This window comes from Colletotrichum higginsianum, chromosome 5 (assembly GCF_001672515.1).
Source record: "Colletotrichum higginsianum IMI 349063 chromosome 5, whole genome shotgun sequence".
In the NCBI taxonomy this organism is placed as follows: domain Eukaryota; kingdom Fungi; phylum Ascomycota; class Sordariomycetes; order Glomerellales; family Glomerellaceae; genus Colletotrichum; species Colletotrichum higginsianum.
In genome coordinates this window covers 4,403,350-4,419,488 of record NC_030958.1, presented here as the reverse complement: position 1 = coordinate 4,419,488, position 16,139 = coordinate 4,403,350, and the positions used below count along the sequence as shown (strand labels likewise).

The window sequence follows — 16,139 nt, the reverse complement described above, 5'->3', positions numbered from 1 at the left end:
GCGACGCGGCCCGGTGGAGGTGAAGACGCGAGCTGAGCTCGCAGTCACGTGTGACTTTGAGGTACTTGAATCTAGGCCGAGACTAAGGCTAGTGTCAAGTATCAGTACTTTGCCCATTAAAACCGCGGTGGGACGCGTCTTGCCGTCTTAGCGGCCAACCAACCGGCTGCTGGCACCCCTGTTTACTACTGTTGGTGTCACTGCCAGCGACTGTCAGCGTTGACAATCCACTCGTTGATTTGGCGAATACAACCACATATTCCCCCGGAATTGGAGTTTCTTTTCTTAGCAAACAAGGCATAATTGTTTTTTCTTTGCCATGCGCATGGTTACCGCGGCATTCGTACATCTTCACATTATCGAGCTGCTGGCTGGCTCTACTCATCCACCTTGGGGCTATTGCGTTCAATCGTCTTCTACCGACTACATGCAGCTGCTACTTTCTCGTGCCACAACACACGATACGTCCCAACCAAGACACTCACCCATCCCACCCCGATCAATGCTCAAAGACTCGACTTGATCAGATCGGCAGCCCGCTCACCAATGGCATACACGGTTGCCTGCGGGTTGGCGCGCACCGTTATGGGGACAATAGAGGCGTCAGCCACCCGCAGACCACGGATACCGTGCACCCGGAGCTTCTCGTCGACCACACCGCCTAGTGCACGAGGCATCATGGAGCAAGTGCCCGTGAAGTGATGGGCGCCAACCGCGGTCTGGCGCACGAACTCTTTGGCCTGCTCGACATCAGTCAAGGTATTGGTCGGGTTACGCTTTCCTCCGGCCTTGAGCTGGCTGCGGAGCGGCTCGCTGGCTGCAATCTTCTCCAGGAGCTGGGCGTGTCTGGCCAAAACTTCGACGTCGAAAGGATGAGAAAGATAGGCGGGATCGATGGCAACGGCGGGCGAGTCTAACGACGCAGACGTGATGTGGCTCGAACCTCGCGAGAGTGGGTGAGCGAGGAGAATGGCTATCGTGAAGTACTTCTCGTCGCCAGGAGGGGGCGGTGCCATGGTCCCGTCTCCGCTGAACAAGGCGTACCCAGGAAACGAGAGATAGTATCCCGAAGGCTCCGAGGACGAACTCAGGACGGACCGCACATACGCCTCCAGCGCCTTTGTGAAGGCCGGAGCCGCAGATGTCTTGGGCCCGTTCAACTTGTCGAGCAGCTGGGTGATGTCCTCGCCACCCGGCAGAGGGAGCTGCGCCGTCGCCGAAGTCCCGCTCCTGGCAAACGGTCCCGTACCCTTACCATACGCCTCCATGGCAGCCCCGATGGCTGCAGGATCCTGACGGACAACGCCATCCATGGTGTCGTGTTCTGGAAGCGCCTCGAAGCTTGCGCCGACCATGACATGGTTCTGAAGGTTCTCGCCGACGTGAGGGTTATCAAGCACAACGTCAATGTCGAGTTCACGTAGAAGCTCCGCGTTTCCGACACCAGAGAGCTCGAGGAGTCGAGATGAGTTGAGCGTGCCAGCCGTCAACACAATCTCCTTTCGTGCTGTCACTGTTTTCGTTTCGCCATCCTTGGTGTACTGGACGGCTTCAGCGACAATATCGTCGGCGTCAGTCTTGAAGACAATTTTCCTGACGAGTGCTCCCGTCACAACCGTGAGGTTGGACCGGGACTTTGCGGACCCGAGATACGCGCTAGCAGCGTAACTTCTTTGCTTTGTGTCGGGGTCTACGGTGTCGGGCGTGATGCTGCTGCCGACACCCTGGCCACTCAAGGGGTCGCAAGAGTTCACAAAGCCCAGCCCGCGAATGGTGTCCTGCCAGACCTTGGGCCAGAAAGACTCTGCGTTGTCCGGCAGGGACAGCTTGAGAGGACCTTGCCCCTCGCCAGATGCGATGGTGTAGGTCTTCTTGGAGGCCTCTTTGAACGTAGGCCAGTCCCAACCGGGGTTGCCCAGATCGGCCCACGCTTCGACGTTGGACTTGGTGGTGACCGTAAAGGAGAGCCCATTGAGCGCTCCCGAGCCACCGAGGAGGCGGCCCTGAGGAACGGCAATCTCCCGACCACCTAGACCTTCCTGCAGATGACCTCCTGTCAGCGACCCCTAACTTGTTAAGAGCACACACACACGTGGTTCTCGGTAGGACTCTCACCTGTGGCACCGTTCGGAACTGCCAGTCAGAAGGCGTTTTGACAAGACTGGGTCCCAGTGCGGGAATATTGACGCGAGGGTCCGCCGTTTGGTCCTCGCCCGCCTCGAGCACCAGGATTTGGATATCCGGGATCTCGGACAGACGTGTCGCCACTACCAAGCCGGCGACGCCGCCGCCCACGATGACAAAGTCGTAAGTCGTAGTCATTTTTGGAAGGAAAAGAGAGTGGTGGGATTCGGGGTGACGCAAACAAGTGATTCTGCAGAAGCAGAGAGCAGCATTGGAACTTCTGCCGCTGTTAAATCATGGCGAGACCCCCTTTCCCGAGACGTCTATGTACGGATACAATTGCGGCAAAGCAATTAGTCGCCCATGGCCGCCGAGAACACTTCCGGCATCCCCCTGGGCCATGTCATATCCGTCTTGCACCAACACAATATTGCGCCAACCCACCGTTTGTACGGCACCGTTGGATGCAGGTTCCACCGCAGAGTTGCATCCGTACGACTCCGTCACTGCAGCAGGGGCTTGACGTTGTGGGACGAAGACCCTCCCACTCCTCTGGGCCCCCTGGTCGGTGACTGACTAGGGGAGACCTGGCAGGTATCCGGATATCAAGGTTATCGGGATGACCCATGATCACCACCTCGCGATATGAGCATGTACTTCACAACAATCGGTACAGCCTCGTCGACATGATGATGAACACGGCAAGTCGTGCTAGCTTGCATCATAGTTATTGGACATTAGTCAGTCTGCGTTGGATTCTGGGTTGCCCGGCATGCTGTCGAGCGGGGGAGACCAGACTGGTCCCAGCCATGGAACCAAGAGCCATGCCGGCTTCGATGATGAGCCGACTGGCTGGTGTAAATCAGATCCGAGGTCGAAGTCTTCTCTGGACTTGGATAATGGACTACAAGACCGCGCATTCATCGGCTTCGAGCTTACACGGATTTACCAAATACGCCACACAAGCTTCATGATGAATGTTCTTTTCCACTCCGGCTACGAGGGCGTCCTCGTTTACGGCCTTGGCCTTGTCTGCGGCATTGCCGTCCATCAGGGAATATTCATTCACGGCGAATGGCACGTACAGGCGCCTCAGATTTTCCTGGGTCATTTGTGGCTCTTCTCTTGCTTTGCCGGTCTGAGCAGATACTACAGTGACACTGCCATCGGAAAGCTCTGTCAGTCTCTGCTGGTTCTTTCTGCCGGATATCTCCCCGGGCTTTTTGCCAGCATCATCTCATACAGAGTCTTTTTCCATCGTCTCAGCACCGCCGGCTTCAAGGGCCCGTGGTACGCCCGAGTCACGAAGCTTTGGCACGTCTGGGCGTGTCGAGACTGCAAGAACCATTTGGTCTTGGAGAAGTTGCATGAGCAATATGGTGATTTCGTGAGGACTGGTAAGTGATCTCGCCCGTCACTTTGTTTTATTTTTTGGTAGGCATACCGACTGAAATCCACAGGACCGAGCGAGATCACCGTCTTCCATCCAGGAGTCTTCATGGCCGTGGACGGTCCTCGGTCTGAGTGCATCAAGGCCGAGTGGTATGACATCTTGCACCCCGACAGAGCACTTGTCACGACACGCGTCAAGCCCATCCACGCAGCTAGACGCCGTGAATGGAACCGCGGGTTCTCGGCACAAGGTATGAGCCTCCGTGGATCTTCGGCAGCGTGAGCCTATCTCTGAAGCCTATCTCTGACGAGCCGTGCCGTGCCCAACAGCCCTTGTCCAGCACGAGTCAAAGATTCTCAAGTATATTGAGCAGCTAGATCTGTGCATTGAGGCCGATGCCAAAGCGCACGTCGCTTCTGAGGTCCGCAACCTGTTCTTCTGGTTCGGGTTCGACGTCATGGGCGATTTCGTCTTCAGCAAGTCCTTCGACATGCTGCACCAGCAACAATGGCACCACATCATTGTGCGGCTGCAGCGTGCTCTGTCCCTTCTGGGGCCTTTCAGCCCGGCTCCGTGGCTCATACAGGTTGGCTTCAAACTCGGCCCACGGGTCGGCGTTCTCAAGGACTGGTTCGACATGGTCGCCTGGTGCGAGCGGCAGATGCGTGTGAGACTGGACGCCGAGACCCCGAAGCCAGCCATGCCAGATCTCGCTCACTACTTGATGGAGCTGGACGACGGCCAGACGGAGCAGAAGGACCGCTTGACATGGCTTTTCGGTGACAGTTTGCTTGCCATTGTGGCCGGGAGGTAAACTCTCGCTCTCGTACTTCTTGGCCATTCAGACCACTGACAGAATGCAGTGAGCCTACGGCCGCCGCTTTCATCGGCATCTTCTGCGAGCTGGCGAAGCATCCGGAGCACGCCGACATGATCCATGAGGAGCTCAAAGACGTCGATGCAACCAACATCAAGACCCTCACAGGCCTTCCCCATCTCAACGCCGTCATCAACGAGGGTCTCCGTCTGTACCCAGCACTCCTCACAGGCGGGGCCAGGAAGACGACGGAGAACGGGGCCACGATCGGTGGAACCTTCATCCCGCCTCACACGACAATCATTGCCCCGCGTCACGTTATATCCCGGAGTAAGTAGCCGTGAAGGGAGGAGGGGGTTGGTTTGTCAGAACGTTCGTTGACCTTGTCGTCTGTAGGAGAGGACTGCTTCGAGCGGGCCAACGAGTTCATCCCCGAGAGATGGACCACCCGTCCGGAGATGGTCCGCAATGCGGCGGCTTCTGCGCCATTCGGAACAGGTATAATGGACCCTTTTCTCCAGCGGTAACCTCTACGGCTCAGCAGCTAACCCAACTTCTCATTTTTCTTTCCTTCCAGGTCACCACAGCTGTCTTGGTCGCTTCCTTGCCACGGACACAATGAGGTTTGTTGTTGCCAGGCTGGTCAGCAAGTACCGCTTCCGCCTCGCACCGGGGGAGACGGGTTGCCGTGTGTTTGACGACATCAGGGACCAGTTCACATCCAATCCGGGCCCCTTGTCGTTGTGTTTCGAATTGAGATGATCAGAGACTACGTTTAGACAGGCATTCGATCTCGGTGTGTGTGGGGGGGGGGCTATCCACAATACAGCTTTATGATCATGTGCCCGCTCTCGCATTCCTCATCTCAACGTAAAAGTCTTGTTTATTGAAGTCTTCGTCGTCCTGAGCTACACTGCGGCGATGACTCCTTGTCCACCAGCACGGTACCATCGACTCTTATGCAAGGCTAGTGTAGGGCCAACCGTTGATCCCACTCGTGAGTAGTTGACCGGATTGGATAGCCCCGGCACTGTTCTTGAGTTCTTCCACGTCCCAGTTGGCCCAAACAGTACGGCCGTTCAGGAACGCCGCCTCGGGACTGGCCAGCCAGACGGTGAAGTGGGCTGGGAGTTGCACTGCGGCAAGGGGGGTCCATGTCAGAAAGCATTGCTCGGCCCACCGCGGCTGCAACAGGAAGGAGGAGGGAGACACAGGCACGATGATCTGTGGAATAGGATGACAGGGAGGGAGGGAGGGGTTGGATGGCAAGAGGATGGGGGGAAAAGACGACGACGGACGCACCTTTGTCCATTGGAAGGGCCTCGGCCTTTGCGCCGCTTTTCTTGAAGATGTCCGTCTCGACCATACCCGGGTGGAGGGTGGCGGCAAAGACGTTCGGGTTTTCCGCTGCGAGGAACTCGATGATCTTGGTCTGCGCCAGTTTGGACGCCATATACGCGGACAGGCCGGGCAGCGCGACGGCCGGCAGCGCCGTCGTGCCGGTGGTGAGGGCGACGACAGTGGCGTGGGAGGGGTTGGCCGTCGGGAGGAACGCCTTGGTCACGAGGTACGTCCCCTTGGTGTTTGTCTATTGTCATGCGTGTGTAAGTGCACATCACTCCTCTTTGGGTCCTTGTGGGGGGGGGGGGGGGGTTTCGTCCCTCCGTAGATGATGGTTCTACATACCTCGAAGCTCTGCCACCACTCATCGCTGGCCGATCCCGCGACGGGCGACGGGTTGGATACGTAGCCCGCGGTCAGGACGAGGACGTCCCACTGGCCGACCGTAGCCGCCACCTTGGTCAGGGCCTCCTCATCCGTGATGTCCAAGGCGTGGACTTCGTTCTGGACGGACGGCGGCAGGGACTCGGCTGTCTCGGCTATGGTGGCCTTGGTGCGTCCCAGGACAATGACTCGGGCTGCCCCGGCGGAGGCGAAGGCCAGGGCAGTCTCTCGGCCGATACCACTACCCTTTTCGAGTAAAGCGTTTAGTATAAAAGGTCGAGATTTGCGTGGCACGATGGAAGGGCTGTGATGGAAGGGAGGGAGGGGGTATACTCCGGGCTCCATTACGGAGTGGAAGACTGCGGATACCACGAAGAAGGGGGGCTTCACAGACAAGGGGGGGGGATAAAGTATCGGACCTACCGCGCCTACTACGATGACAGTCTTCCCCGCCGCGCTCAACTCTGGGCGCGAGGGCGAGATGGCATCGTACGTATCGTTGCGCCAGGTCGGCGTGATGGAGGGCAGAGGGGGCTGCATGTCTGGGGTATAGAGACCGTTACGAGATAGGAATCTGGTAAATCAAAAGCCTTGAAAATAGGTGGCGAGGATATAGAGATTCAGCCAAGGCAAAGAGCGGTGGGGTGTGTAAGTAGGTCGACTGAGAGGGAAAATAGATTGTGAGAGTGAGAAAGGCGTGGGGGTGAAGACGAAAGCGGCCAAACCATCGCGAACCTGTTCTGTCTTTTTATCCCCCCTCAGTAGGCCCCCTCATCCAAGAAGGACCAAGCTCGAACGTGTTTACAAAGCCGTCTTAGGGATGCGGCTGGTGCGGCGCAGTTGGATCGGACATAATGTCGACCGTCTGGCGGCGGCGGTAGTCCTTCATCGATCCTACGACAACGACACAACACCGACTCCACCACCAATGAACAAACGGGTGGGGGGGGAGGTGGTGGTCGCTTTGGGTGAAACGAGTGAGAAGTGACACAAACCAGTTGCGTGCCTTGCATAATCGACCGGTGAGGCGCCGCAAGCCTCATTGCAACATAACTACTGCCGGACAGGTTTAGGCGCGGTCCCTTATTAGAAGGTCAACCGCGGACGAGACGATATTGGAATATTGAAACAGGACTGGTCGGTAGGGACGCACAGCCGAAAGGCTCGCTCTTACATGGTCGTCGTTGTTATGTATGGGGCCGGGGGGGGGATCATACATTGTCTGTCATCGTATGGCCGGCCTACAAGGATGTAAGGAAGTTTGATATACAACTTGCAGAAACCCCACTCATGTATCTCCACTTTTGAACCGTGAAGACTTGAGAGACTTTGAAGACTTGAGAAACTGGGGAACGGTAAGTAAACACCCCTGCACCTTGGAAATGGTACAGTGGGGGCGCTGTTGATGAAGTGACATGGGTCGGAAAGACGACAAGCAATCCACCCCTTGAAGGCGGCCGGGGAGGGAAGAAGGAGGGATGGTTTGTGGATACGGACCATCACGCACATGGCTGTGGTTCCCATCACGCCTGAGAAGAGAGAGCTACTCAAGTCATGTGGGAAAGGCCGCATAGGTTTCCCACCGGACGTTATCCACACGTGCGGCAACGCCACGCGGGCGGTTGGTCTCTTGGAGACTCGAAACGACGGGAAGTGGTCACTTACAAAGCTACCCATCCCGTCTCCAACGGGTGTAGTAGTGTATGTAGGTAGGTGAGTGTAGACAAGTGTGTGTGGGGGTGACGGAATGCAGTGTCATGCGAGTGCAGAACCCTCTATTGATTCCTACCCATCTCCATATTCCCTCCTGTTTTCAATCAGATGAAGGAGAGAGAGAGAGAGAGATAGAATGTGTGTGTGTGTGTGTGTGTGTGTGTGTGAAAGTGAGATAGAGAGATAGAGAGAGCCTTGCCGGCTACGTGACGCGGGAATAGAATGTATGGTCCGGCACTGCAATCGTTGTCAGTCGATGCACTTAACTCAACCAAGTAAGTCTGCCTCCTGGGCTAGCGTTTTACGGTACACACACATACCGAATAGGGTCACATCGCCATGCGTCTCATCGTCCGGTCCCTTCGTCCACTTCTTTATTGGGAACTCACTTCCCGAAGTGACTGATAGTCTCCCAAACCACGTTTCGCCTCAATGAAGCGTGCCTGGATCAAGGGAACGTGACGCACGCCGCGGCAATCGGAGCCATGTGCATCGGGCTCCTCTCTCACACACTCTCTCTCACTCTCTCGAACACGCGCCCCTCCATAAGAGTTGAAAGGATCCCATCCCCCTCTCCGCGCCTGGCTGTGCCGTGTCGCTAAGATCGGTTGCTGAATGGTCTGACAATCCAGTCTTTACCTCCCCCCCCCCCCCCCCCCCCCCCTTTTTGTTTGACTTTGGGTCCTCGAACCAACCGCATCACAAGCGCCGCTTCTGTTTCTTCGGGTTGTCTTATTCCCTAGGAATCCTTCCGCGACAGGCTTGCCCGATATGCCTGGCGCAGGGTCGAGGGGCATCGGCCTCCTGGTTTGGATCGTCGTCTTCACCTTTGTCGACGCTTCGGTGCTGTGTCTGCGGGCATGGTCCGCGAGGGTGATGAGGAGATCGTTCTACTGGGACGATGGGATGATTATGTTTGCGTTTGTAAGTCCTACCAACACCACCGGCCCCCCTGTTTCTTCGTTACTCCTTTTTTTCTTTGCTGTCAACTTGTCCTGACCTGGAGACAGGCCAACTTGGTGGCGCTGGAAGGCGTGGTCATCTGGGCCATTTACAATGGTCTGGGAAAACACACCGATGAGTTGTCGCTTGAGGAATATGCCGTGCAGTTCAAGGTAAGATCTCCTTCCGCAACATCTCCTCCTCGAGAAAAAAAAGAACCCCCCTCTGACAGGCTCCTCGCATAGCTCATCCTCGCCAGCGGCGTCACCTGGCTCCTCGGTACCGTCTTCATCAAGATGGCTATCTTGTGGCTCTACACGCGCATCTTCGCTACGGCCCAGTTCAAGCGCTGGTCCCGGGTCCTGATGGGCTTCACGGGCGCCTACGGCGTCGCGTTCCTCATCATCTTCATGACCCGGTGCTTGCCCGTGTCGCAGCAGTGGGCGCCCGTCCCCGGTGGCCACTGCCGCGACATCACCATCGACCAGATCGTCTCCGTGACCATCAACATTGTCCTCGACATCGCCATGACGGTACTCCCGATGCCGGCGTTGTGGGGCCTGCAGATGCCCCTGAAGAACAAGATTGCCGTCAGTGCCATGTTTGGCATGGGCTTTGCGTGCGTTGTGCCCCCCCTTCTTCCTCGCTAACCACCACTCGGTCCATGTTGACTAACACAAATACAAAACAGAACGATCGCCATCATGATCTGGCGCCTCGTCAACACGGTCGTCACGATCGGGGATCCGGACTTCGTCTACAACCTCCACGACATCGGCCTCATCAGCCTCCTCGAGCTGTGGATCGGCATCATCATCGCCTGCCTGCCCACCCTCGGCCCGCTGTTCAAGACCTACGTCAAGCCCGCCGTCTCGCGCTTCGGCTCCAAGCTGACGGACCCCTCGACCGACAAGGGCGGCGCGGCCGTCCACCTCAAGGACCTCTCGAGCAGCGGCCACAGCGGCCGCCACCTCCCGCGCCGGACGTACGACAAGCTCGGCGACAACGTCTCCTACGACGACCTCGAGCGCGCCGAGATGCCAGGGGCGGGCGCCGCCGTTACGACCAAGTGCCAGTTTTCCCCGGAGTTCGAGGCGCCGCGGGGCAGCAGGCCGGGCATCTATGTCCACCAGGACATCGCATCCGAAACACATCAGCGGGGGCGCGGGGGTCTGAGTCAGTAGAACCCCTCCCTACTCGCGGTCAGGATAGGGTGGTGGTTGTTTTTCAATGTGGGTTCCAGGAAATGTAACTTCGTTGTCTCTATACCTTTTGTAACCTGTATTATGTATTATTCACCCGATTGTCTTTCATCATCGCCGATCAAAAAGAGATAACAAATGCTCGTCTGTTCCTTGCTTTGAAGCCAGGGTCTCCCTAGGACCTGCATCTTCAGGACGTCGCGGGATGGTCGTGGTATGACCGAGAGGCTTCCAGGAGACCTGCTGGTAGTTCATCTCGCCTCACTTGCCGGTAGCCTTCCTCGAAGAACGCTGCCGAGGAAAGTTTACAAGTAGGCAGAGTGCCGTCATTCGTTCCCGGGCAGAGACAAGACATGGGAATCCCGGCCCCGAGCGATTGAGTTGGGACGATCCGGAGCCGTGGCCAGGGAACCACCCATCCACGTGTGAACTGTATATCCAGGAAGCATCTCTCTGGTTGGCGACGGACGCGTCCAATATGAACGGGACCCTCATGTCTGAAGATCGGCATGAGCTATGGTCGCATCTTACAATATACAAGGGCGATGCGGTGGGTAAACGTTGCGGGTTCCACAGGACGGAGTCGCAACTCGGTCCACGATGCGAGAACGAAAGCCTCGGTGACATCTCCACAAAGTCGCGCGTAGCAAAGTTTGTCTCCCTAATAAAGATAGACATACATAGGTAGAGTAACTTTTTGTCGCCCGATGAAAAAAGGCATGTGTGGCATCTCCAGTCAGAAAACGGGCCAACAACCGATCATCACGTCCAGGTCCGTCACCTGCCCGATCGCCGTGATCACAAGCTCCGGACCGAGTCATCCTAGCCAGACTCTCGTCCCCATATTGGGAGCTAACATGGGGCTATAGACTTCCATGCTGCATTTCTCGGTAACCGATTGCCAGGCCCACGCAAACGTGAGCAACTCCTCTACAGACGCCGAGCTCCAAGAACCGCATACAAGGGATGCATCCCCTGGCACCTTTGGTTGTCCACCACTGGTGAATACATATCGTACGAAGCAACTCCTCAAGGGCCTCAGGGTATGATCGTTCAGGGGTTGTTGTAAATTGGCATTGAGCGCTATTACCTGCAGCATAGGTCACATCGAGACTTCTTTTGAGGGGACCTTGTAGGAATCGCGGACGGGGGTGAGGTGTCGGGGGGAGGGGAGGGTTACTGATGTACCGCCTAACAATTAAGACATATGGCGATGGAGGCATCCAGCCGTCTGGGCATGTGCTGGCGATGTTGGACGAAGCGGTGTGTGCGTTGGTCTCGAGGCCGGCGATATGTTGTTATAGGCGGGCCTTTATCTATGGGCCGTAGACGCCCCCTCGAGGTGAGGAGACGGACGCAAAGAAGAGTTCTCACAGTGTACTCAAACGAAACATCCAAGTCAAGGCTGCCGGATCAATCCTAAGACCATTGTCTTCTTGCAAAAGCCACTGCAGGACGGGTCATGATGCAGCACCCAGTCACCGGGGAGCGCTCTCCTCTCACAATCAAACATGCCTCGTTTGACGACGAGACCAACCCAAGCAGCAGTATCAGCATCAGCAGTAGTAGCAGAAGCAAGCCGTCCTCCATCATCACCGGCATATTGCGCATCCCCCGTCTGATATGGGACTTTACTGAGAGCAACTTCGCCACCTTCGTCGTCCCCAACACGGCCTTCGGCCTCCTGGGCGGACTCACCGGATCGCCTCTGACCACCTTGGGCCAGCCGACGATGACAACGACGCTCTCGGTCCTGCAGCGTCTCCCTCTGGTCGTCGCCTTCAACTGGTATAGCGTCCTCGTCTTCGACCTGGCCAACCAGCGCGGCCCGGAATCCGTGGACGAGGATCTCGTGAACAAGCCCTGGCGCCCCATACCCGCGGGGAAAGTGACGCCCGAGCAGACGCGCAAGGCCATGTTAGTCGCCATCCCCGTGGTGCTGGCGCTCAACTACATCCTGGACGTCTGGCGTGAGGGTGTCTTCATCCTCATCCTGACGTGGCTGTACAACGACCTCAGGGGCGGCGACGAGCTCGTCCGGGACGTCATCATTGCCGCGGCCTACGGCCTCTTCAACACGGCCTCGCTGAAAATCGCCATCGGCGGAGACGCAGAGGCGGCAGTCACCGACGAGGGCTACGTGTGGGCGTCCATCATCAGCGCCGTGATCCTCACGACGATGCAGGTGCAAGACCTCAAGGACCAGGCGGGCGACCGCGGGCGCGGGCGCGCGACGGTGCCCCTTTTCTTCGGCGACAGGGCTTCGCGTTTGTCTCTCGCGATTCTCGTCCCGTTCTGGTCCTGCGTGTGCGTTTACGTCTGGAATATCCGCTCGTGGGCGGTGCTGCTGCCCACCATGTCTGGCGCCATGGTCGTCGCCGGGGTGCTCCGGACGAGGAGTCCGGAAACGGATGCGCGAGCCTGGAAGTTGTGGTGCCTGTGGACGGTCTGTCTGTATTCCCTGCCGCTCGTCGGTGACGGTTTCGTGTCGTTGACGACACATGGTTAATGGGGTGGTCTGCTATGCAACTCACCGTTTGGAGCAGTTTGGCTGTCTGGTTTGGGGGAACCCTGGGAGCTGTGCGAGTCATGAGAAGAGATAAGTGATGGAATCCGGCTAGAGAGTCGGGGGAGAGCAGGCCGGGCCGGAAGGGTTGTTATCGAGTCGTTGATGTGCGTGCTCAACTACGTAGGGTTAGCCGGGGGCCACGAGTCAAGGTCGGGCAGGGGGCGGGCCGCGGGAGCCAGGATTGAACGAAATATAGCGCGCCGCCGGAGGGGGGGAGGGGGGACCGTTACTAGACTTGGGCTTAGACTAAGTGAACCAAAGACTGATAGATTAAAACGGTCGAAAGACGCCAACCAGATGGGAAATCAACTCGTCCCCAAACGCAATGGTAAAACTGCGCCCTCGGGAGGATCATTTGGCTCCCCTCCCTCTTTCTAGCGTCGGTATCCCGTGAAGACAATGTTGCTGTATCGCACGAGGTCTCCTCCGGCCGGCCGATTGGTTTCCATGGCGGCCTCGGATGTCGTCCGTCAACCCTGGGCTGCCGCCGGAGGAAACCATGGTTTCCTCCTAGGATACCACCTTGTAGGTCCATGTAACTCTAGATGTTGGATGAGCCCGCCGCTGACAGGCATTCCCGCGTGTAGAACTGCAGGCGGCCGGCCTGGGTAGTACCGCCCTGCGGACAACCTGTTTTTATATATACAGCGACCCCCCTGACCCCCGAAGTGAGGCCGCTAAAGGGACAATGCCATCTTCACAGATGACGACGAGATCCTTGTCGCGGAGCATCCATGCCAGGGACAATCCCTCAAGAGGAAATCGCGATACTACCTGCCTATATTGATTTTCCAGAGTTGTTGGAACGTCTACCAGGTAGAGCCGTCTAATGAGCCCCCACATCTCAGAGAGGAGGCCGAAGAAGAGGCGGCCCCCGTGGAGCGAGAGACCGTCGTAAATCTGGAAGGTTGATCGTCACCCCATCGTTGACGTGCGGCCGAATTCGATCTCTTGGGCCGGGTGTAGTGAGCGACAAACTGGCCGGCCCCCTCTCTTTCAATATTCCATTCCACCTGACCTCGCAGGGTGAAAGAGTCAGGAGAATGCCAGCTCAGACGCACGCTTTCCAATAGCTCAAAAGTTTCTTCCCGCAAACATTGCGTGGACGCATGGGAGTCGTGGACCGTTGGCAGCCAATATTGGCATGGGTGCTAATCAAACCATCGTCAGTCTCCTGGTCGTACATGGCAGTCTCATTTCATGGTGTTGATGCTCTTGCTTGCAACTTGCCTGCTTAAATATCCAGTCTGGGTGGCCTGAAGCTGAGGCGTGAAAAGTCTTCTTTCCTCACCTCCATTCCTTCGCTCCATCTCTCCCTTCTCCTCGAGCAAGCAACCGTGACGGCCTTGCCTTCGTTTCGTTCAAGATGGTGTCACTGCTCAACCTGCTCACGCTCGCCCCCGCGGTTGTCTCTGCCCTTTCCATCAGCCGAATTGCTCCGGGAGCCAACCCAGGAAAGCACTTTGGCCATGAAATCGCCCAGAGAGACTCGGCTTGCCGCTGTTTCCCCGGCGAAGACTGCTGGCCGACAACGGCCAAGTGGGCGGCCTTCAACCAGACCGTCGGTGGGCGTCTCATCGCGACGGTGCCTATCGGCGCTGTCTGCCACGATAGCTCGTTCGGTGCCTACGACGAGGCCCAGTGCGCGGCTTTGCAGAATAGCTGGGCCAGCTCCGAGACGCACATTCAGACCTCGTCGTCGGTGATGGCCGCCTTCTTCGCCAACCAGAGCTGCGACCCTTTCGTCGACCGCACCGAGCGCTGCGTCATCGGCACCTACGTCCAGTACGCCGTCAAAGCCGCCAGCTACGACGACTACGTCAAGACGATCAATTTCGCCCAGGACAACAACATCCGCCTCGTCATCCGTAACACAGGCCACGACTACCTCGGAAAGTCGACCGGCGCCGGTGCCCTAGCGCTCTGGACGCACCACCTCAAGGACATCAGCGTCGTGGACTACAAGTCCGCCGGCTACACCGGCAAGGCGCTCAAGGTCGGCGCCGGCGTCCAAGCCGGCGAGGCCCAGGCCGCCGCGCACGCAAAGGGGCTCGTTGTTGTGGGAGGCAACAGCCCGACGGTCGGTATCGCGGGAGGCTACACGCAGGGTGGCGGTCACGGACCGCTTGTGTCCAAGTATGGCCTCGCGGCCGACCAGGTCCTCGAGTGGGAGGTTGTCACCTCCGAAGGCCTGAGGATCGTCGCAACCCCCACCAAGTACTCGGATCTCTACTGGGCTCTGTCCGGCGGCGGTGGTGGCGTGTATGCCGCCGTGCTATCCATGACGGTGAAGGCGTACCCCGACACAATCGTTTCGTCTGCCAACTTGACCTTTACCAACGCTGGCGTCACGGACGATGTCTTTTACGGCGCCGTCGGCACTTACTTAAAGACGCTTCCCGACATTGTCGATGCCGGAGCCGTCAGCATCTGGTTGTTGGCCGCCGGCATGTTCCTCGTGCAGCCGACGACGCTGCCCAACAAGACCAAGGAAGAGCTCCAGGCTCTGCTCCAGCCGACCCTCGATGCGCTCGACGCCGCTGGCATCACCTACGGTGAGTGGGACGACGTGACAGTGTATGAACGCCTCGACTGACGAAACTGCAGATTTCAACATTGGCCAGTACAACACCTTCTTAGACAGCTACAACGACATGAACCCGGAACCGGCCGTCACCGAGTTCAACATCGGCGGTCGTCTCATGCCTCGGTCCCTGGTCGCCGACGACGCCTCGACCGCGACGCTCACTGACACGCTGCGTTCCATCGCCAACGGCGGTGCCCTCGTGTCCGGTCTCACCATCAATGTCGCTCGGCCTGCGGGCGCGGTGGCCAACTCGGTGCACCCGGCGTGGCGCACTGCCCTCTTCTCGGCCGTTGTCGGAACGTAAGTCTACCCTGTCAGCTTTCGCATTTTCCCGCAAACAGCCCGGGTTAACAAAGAAATGCAGACCGTACAGCCGGACCGACTTCTCGACGCTCGTCTCCGGGCAGAGGACGGTGACGGACACTATCGTGCCGGCGCTCAAGGCGCTGACGCCCGGAGGCGGGGCGTACCTCAACGAGGCAGACCGTAACGAGGTCGAGTTCGAGACGACGTTTTACGGCAACAACTACGCCAAGCTCAAGGCAATCAAGAAGCTGTACGACCCGCGCAGCACGTTCTACGCGCTGACGGGCGTGGGTAGTGACGATTGGGAGGTTCGTAGTGACGGCCGGCTTTGTTCGGTGGCGTAATTACGGCAGTGGGGATGTTAACTGAGTCTGTGTAGTCGGCTTACTAGCATTCATAATCCTAATGTAATAGACACTTGATTGAGTTCTTTTGTGTTGGGTTGAGTTTGGGTTGTGCATGCTGAATGTAGTGTTGTTTGTTAAGTCCAAGTGAGGTACGAAATGCCCCGAGTAGACCAAATCGGCTGGGTGACTGATTGGCCAATCAGATACAGCATCAGTGACCGATTGAGCAATGCAATTACAGACGGCTGCTTTTCGAGAAGGTGCAAGCGAAACGGCCAAATCCGGCATTGCAAGCGAAAAGTAAGCGAGCCAATCAGTCGACTCATCCCACTGAGCTGGGTGGAAGGGAGGAGGGGTTGAAAGCGGGTGAGTGACATGCTTGATCGAAATATGAAGTACTGTTCCTTCAAGTTT

The 16,139-nt window shown here is 57.5% G+C and overlaps 6 protein-coding genes across 6 annotated transcripts; 4 read left to right on the top strand and 2 right to left on the bottom strand.

Moving 5' to 3' along the window:
* Nucleotides 1-506: 506 nt before the first annotated feature.
* On the bottom strand, nt 507-2,322 carry CH63R_08192 (GMC oxidoreductase; the record flags this gene model as incomplete). The annotated part of the gene is made up of 2 exons (XM_018303166.1): nt 507-2,039; nt 2,116-2,322. 2 exons carry the CDS (start codon nt 2,320-2,322, stop codon nt 507-509), a joined length of 1,740 nt encoding a protein of 579 aa, XP_018157944.1.
* Nucleotides 2,323-2,896: 574 nt separating this feature from the next.
* CH63R_08191 (Cytochrome P450) lies at nt 2,897-5,096 on the top strand (the record flags this gene model as incomplete). The annotated part of the gene is made up of 6 exons (XM_018303165.1): nt 2,897-3,521; nt 3,585-3,767; nt 3,847-4,327; nt 4,381-4,664; nt 4,731-4,832; nt 4,912-5,096. The coding sequence occupies 6 exons, from the start codon at nt 2,897-2,899 to the stop codon at nt 5,094-5,096; spliced, it is 1,860 nt and encodes a 619-aa protein (XP_018157943.1).
* Nucleotides 5,097-5,291: 195 nt separating this feature from the next.
* Nucleotides 5,292-6,599, bottom strand: CH63R_08190 (Short chain dehydrogenase; the record flags this gene model as incomplete). The annotated part of the gene is made up of 4 exons (XM_018303164.1): nt 5,292-5,470; nt 5,637-5,922; nt 6,021-6,305; nt 6,483-6,599. The coding sequence occupies 4 exons, from the start codon at nt 6,597-6,599 to the stop codon at nt 5,292-5,294; spliced, it is 867 nt and encodes a 288-aa protein (XP_018157942.1).
* Nucleotides 6,600-8,543: 1,944 nt separating this feature from the next.
* On the top strand, nt 8,544-9,898 carry CH63R_08189 (Integral membrane protein; the record flags this gene model as incomplete). The annotated part of the gene is made up of 4 exons (XM_018303163.1): nt 8,544-8,696; nt 8,783-8,887; nt 8,960-9,333; nt 9,406-9,898. 4 exons carry the CDS (start codon nt 8,544-8,546, stop codon nt 9,896-9,898), a joined length of 1,125 nt encoding a protein of 374 aa, XP_018157941.1.
* A 1,483-nt stretch (nt 9,899-11,381) lies between these two features.
* On the top strand, nt 11,382-12,425 carry CH63R_08188 (UbiA prenyltransferase; the record flags this gene model as incomplete). The annotated part of the gene is made up of 1 exon (XM_018303162.1): nt 11,382-12,425. One exon carries the CDS (start codon nt 11,382-11,384, stop codon nt 12,423-12,425), a length of 1,044 nt encoding a protein of 347 aa, XP_018157940.1.
* Nucleotides 12,426-13,851: 1,426 nt separating this feature from the next.
* On the top strand, nt 13,852-15,722 carry CH63R_08187 (FAD binding domain-containing protein; the record flags this gene model as incomplete). Its single annotated transcript, XM_018303161.1, has 3 exons — nt 13,852-15,040; nt 15,093-15,372; nt 15,437-15,722. 3 exons carry the CDS (start codon nt 13,852-13,854, stop codon nt 15,720-15,722), a joined length of 1,755 nt encoding a protein of 584 aa, XP_018157939.1.
* Nucleotides 15,723-16,139: the final 417 nt, after the last annotated feature.